The sequence below is a fragment of the Limulus polyphemus genome, unplaced genomic scaffold, assembly GCF_000517525.1.
Source record: "Limulus polyphemus unplaced genomic scaffold, Limulus_polyphemus-2.1.2 Scaffold2734, whole genome shotgun sequence".
Taxonomy (NCBI): Eukaryota; Metazoa; Arthropoda; class Merostomata; order Xiphosura; family Limulidae; genus Limulus; species Limulus polyphemus.
Window position 1 is genome coordinate 101,267 of NW_013668344.1, and position 4,911 is coordinate 106,177.

The following is a 4,911-nucleotide window of genomic DNA, read 5'->3' on the forward strand; positions in this document are numbered from 1 at the left end:
ATTATTTACTTCGATTAACCAACATAAAGTGTTGCAGTGAATTTCATTAAAATAATTGTAACTGAATAATTAAATATTACCTTCTGATCAAAGTAAACTACCTAAATAGATCTTAACTAAAAATTAACCCAGTGATGAGTGTAACTAATTTAACATACTGTGGTTACATTCTTATTTATAATAATAAAAATGCATTGTTTCATTAGTTTGGTACCCATGACATATTTGGCTGTAATGCCAGTAAACAACTCCCGATATTGAGGTTAGTCCTAAATCCATATACTAAGCTAACAATATAAAATAATTCTTACAATAAAAATATATAACATTCTAACCAGTAATATTACTGAAAGTAACATTAAAGAAAAAATAAAGTATTACATATTTACAGAACACATAAAAACTATTTGCTTGCTTTATGTACTATCACCAATTTCCTGTCCCTTGAAAAATTGACATTGGTACAAGGAAAACCTATAAAAATCCTCCCTATCAATGTCTCTGACCAATGAAAGTCCATGAAATGGTTCTGAAAGTATAACTTTATAGAGTAGTCTGACATCTGAAATAAATTATTGGGACACATTTTACTGATTAGCTATAGAGTTCAGTAGCGGAACAGTACATACTAGATCAAAAACTCAAGTCTATGAAAGTAAAAAAAAATAGTAAATTAATCAACTCGATAAGAAATTCATATAATAAAAAGTAAAACTACTGATATTGTAACTAAAAGAACCAAGTTAACTTCATGTAGTAAACAAAATTAATAATTTACTGAAGACACTGTGAGGTTGTGTCTAATACAAATAATCCAACTCCAACTAACCAATCACTTTACAGCACACTCGGAGCAAGCAGCCTAAAGTAATACATAAGATAAATGTTAAGCACTAGGTGAAATACGTTACTTTAACATCTTCCTTACTGTAGTTAATACAAGTTGGATATTAAACGGTTCCCTGAGTAATATATCCTTACATAATTAGTTTACGTACATTAGGTTTTGTTAGTTATTTTAACTTCCATTTTTAACCATTGTTGGTAATTCGTTTTGAAGCGTTTTAATCTTATTATTGCTTATGAGTGTTAAACTAACAGTGGTCAGCACACTACACTGGTTTATAATTACTTAAAAAATCAATGCATTAACTACAGTAAGGAAGATGTTAAAGTAATGAGTGTAAGACTAATGGTGGTTACACTGGTTCCTTACGACCTTAAAACTAGTTAAGATGCTATCATTTAGACATGAAAGCTTTGAAAGAATCATAATATTCTATAAAATTATTAATCCCATACGCAGCTACATCGTAATCACTTGAAAGGCACTGTTAATGGACTACAGTTATCCAAAACGTTTTGGATAACGTTTCGAGTTACTAGCCCAGATAGAGATTACCTAAAACAACTCTATTAACAATGCCTTTCAAGTATGTTCTTCTCTTCTCTATACCTTCTCTCAAGAAAGAAGCTTGCAATTCAACAAAGCAATGGGAAAAAAAGTTTTTTACCTTTGAACTTCTGAGTTTTTGATAATACACTAGCCACTGACTATGAAAGTTGAATTCCATGTAGTTGACAGACTTGGGATGTAAAACAACCTTCCCATCATCCTCTGTGTACACTTTGGGAATTCTAGTTCAATAATACAGTTACTAAGTCTTGCACCTTCATCATTGTCATAAACATTAAAAAATAGCAACAGGAATTGTGATAATAGTAACAGTGAGTTAGTAAATGCTAGAAATGAAAAATAATAACAAGAAGTAGAATAGTTTATCTCACCCACCATTAGTTTTTCTGTTTTGGTGTGTTGATGAATGTAGTGTGTGCGTGTATGCACATACATATTTGTGTATTTTGTAGTGTGTGTATGCACATACATATTTGTGTATTTTGTAGCTAAGTTTTCTTTTGCACAGAAACCAAATTTCTCTATTTTTTTTAAATGTTAATTTTGATCTTTTAAGTCCAAAATCAATGGGGTTCTTCCCCAAACCCACTGTTAGTGACCTGTATATGTTGATTGACATCTGCTATTTCAAACTTTACTTATTATTACAAAGTTCACATCTACAAAATGTTACATGCTCCCATTGAAAAACGACTGACTGCTTTTGAAGAATTAAACTTATCAATAGAATACATACTATTTCTCCAACCTAATTAGGTCATGGCTTATTTTAATATTACTTTCCAGTAGATTTATTTAATCAGTTAAGCCCTGGCCAACACCAAGATTTCTGCATTCCATATTTCATTTATCAAACAATCTTGAAGATTTTTCTCTCTCTCTCTCACACACATACACACACGGGTTAAACCAAACCACTGAATAAAAAAATTAATAACAGGGAAATCTAAGAACATTTTTTTCCCCAACTTTATAAATAAATATGTACATATATATTTTAATACTTGAATCAAACATGTGTTCAAACTCCCCTCAAGCTGTAAGTTTAATTATACTGAGACAGTCAATATGACTTAATTATATACACTATAAGCTCATTACGACAGCTGAAATTTAAGATTAAAATGTATGAAAAATAATTAGAAATTTTTACATTTAGCAAGTTCTAGCTTCATTAGGACAGCCACAATGTAAGATAAAGATGTATGAATAAATAATTTAAAATGTTCACACTCAGCAAGTTGTTGGTCTTAAACTGAGGGATCATTTCAAAGTTTTATAGCAGAAAAATAGGCCAAGACAATATTAACCGCACAACTGTAATAGAAGTCACATGGCAGAAATTAATACTGAGAACAAATTATTCTATGGCTACTTGATGGTTAAACAATAAAAGTGTATTATTCTAGCTCATTAGAAGGTGCAGTAACAAGTGTTCAGATGTTAATATTTACTACGAATCGAAGAACCAACATTTTATTATATTTAATTTAAGCTTGTTCAACCGAGATAAAGTAAGTGATTAAAAATGAATAGTTAAGAGTTACTGAGGGGAAGAAGGATGGTCTATATTGTATAATATTCTTGCCTTTAGGATTTACATTTAATACCATTAACAGAAAAGTTGTTTGATAGAGGATTCGTATCCTTATAATACAGAGTCAGTCTATTTGAAAAATTTCTAAATATGTTACACCAAATTAGAGATAAAATACTCACTTTGGGCTTTTATGGGGATTCCTGTTATGACGCCATTGCAGTTTGGCCACATTAGGGTAGAGTCCAGCACAGATGACAGCTTTTAATAGCATCTGATTCTCTAGAGATACATAAACAGCAGTTATTTCACTACTGTTCTTAGCTACACAACTTTTCTTATCCCACTTTGAAACACTAACTCTCAAGTTTTTGAGAATTTACATGAAGTTGTCTGATTTACTCGCAAACAATTTTACCAAATTTTTCCAATAGCTTTTACTACAGAATTATAAATGCAATATATAACTATATAAGATTTTTTAAATGATTGATAAATTAAAGACCAGTGCTCAAAGCAATAGAGGGTGTAAAAGTTGGGAACTCTGTAGGAACCAAAATTTTCAAAAATTAGCAAATTTGTAAGAGTCAAAAGGGCTGTATAAAAAACCTTTGAAATAAAATTATTATAAACAAAAATATTCTCCACCAAAAAAAAAAAGCTAGGTAAGGTCAAAGGTGAAAATCTTTCCCTTATTACAGTGTTCAACCAAGTGAACTAGATACAAATACTGGAATATCACACATTATAATCTGTGATCGTTGTTAAATTTCAACACAGAATAGGGTATCACCAACAGATAATTTGCTGGAGGAACCAGTGTTTAAAAAATTAAACCTTAAAAAAAAGGAAACTTAAGAACTATTTCATTAAAAAATGGACTTTTAGGAACCATTTTTTTAAACTCGGAACTTTAGGGTCTATCTATGAGCCGTGTAAAGATGCTAATTATTTTTTTGAGAAGTTATGGCCCTATCGATTTTTTTCTCTCAAGAACTATCATTTGAAAAAAATAAAAGAATCGTGACACCAAAAGAATCGTGACAAAGATTTTTATGCTTTTCACTTAAATAAATGAAACAATTAATTGTAAAAATAACAATTAAATAGAACTGAAGATGGCAATATTAATTTTAAAAGGTTAATTTTTCAATTAATAGTAAGAAAGCACAATGATGATCTACAAGTACAAGATTTTTAATAGCATCCTGCACTATAAAGTAGCGTTTATTCTACAATAAATGTATCCATAAACCAGAAATGGCATAAGTCATGTATTAATAGAAAAATTCCAAAGCTACTCGTATTAACACTTTCCCAATTTTCTTTGTTTTTACAGAATGTTACGTTTCAATTGAATTCTAATTTATTACACACACAAATTTTGGTATATTGCAAAGTTTGGTATAATATGAGTGACACAAATCACATTTAATTTGTGTAAATAAATTTTTTAATTATTAAAATTTAATTGTATCCTTTGAGTGGAAAATTACTGTCACCTGAACTTTCATATAAAAGCATAAGAATATACAAAGACTACTGTAAGTACAAACTGTTAGTGAAACTAATGCTTCTATAGTAACTTTAAGTATGCAGTTTTGATGAGAAAAAGAAAAAGTTTATAATGACAGAAAATAAATATTTAAAGTACACATTTATTAAAGTTAATATCACACACGCATACACTCAACTAATCAGACGTTACCACTGTTAGTTTTCTATTATACATCTAGTTATACACATAAAACAAGGCCATTTCATATTCGTTAAGCAGCCAGCCTATCACGCATATTTTAAACAATAACTACCTTCACACAGGTATACCCCAAACAATAACTATCTTCATACAGGTATACACCAAACAATAGCTACCTTCACACAGGCATGGGTTAACAGTAGCTACCTTCATACAGGTATACACCAAACAGTATCTACCTTGATACAGGTATACACC

The 4,911-nt window shown here is 29.9% G+C and overlaps 1 protein-coding gene across 1 annotated transcript in view; it reads right to left on the reverse strand.

Moving 5' to 3' along the window:
* LOC106467771 (ATP-dependent RNA helicase DHX36-like) overlaps nucleotides 1–4,911 on the reverse strand; it is a 51,119-nt gene that overhangs the window by 6,597 nt on the left and 39,611 nt on the right. The window contains exons 17-18 of the mRNA XM_022395965.1: nucleotides 3,137–3,236; nucleotides 1,515–1,638 (exon numbers count right to left, since the gene is read on the reverse strand). Coding sequence (XP_022251673.1) covers nucleotides 1,515–1,638; nucleotides 3,137–3,236 — 224 coding nt within the window. The remainder of the gene's footprint in view (nucleotides 1–1,514; nucleotides 1,639–3,136; nucleotides 3,237–4,911) is intronic.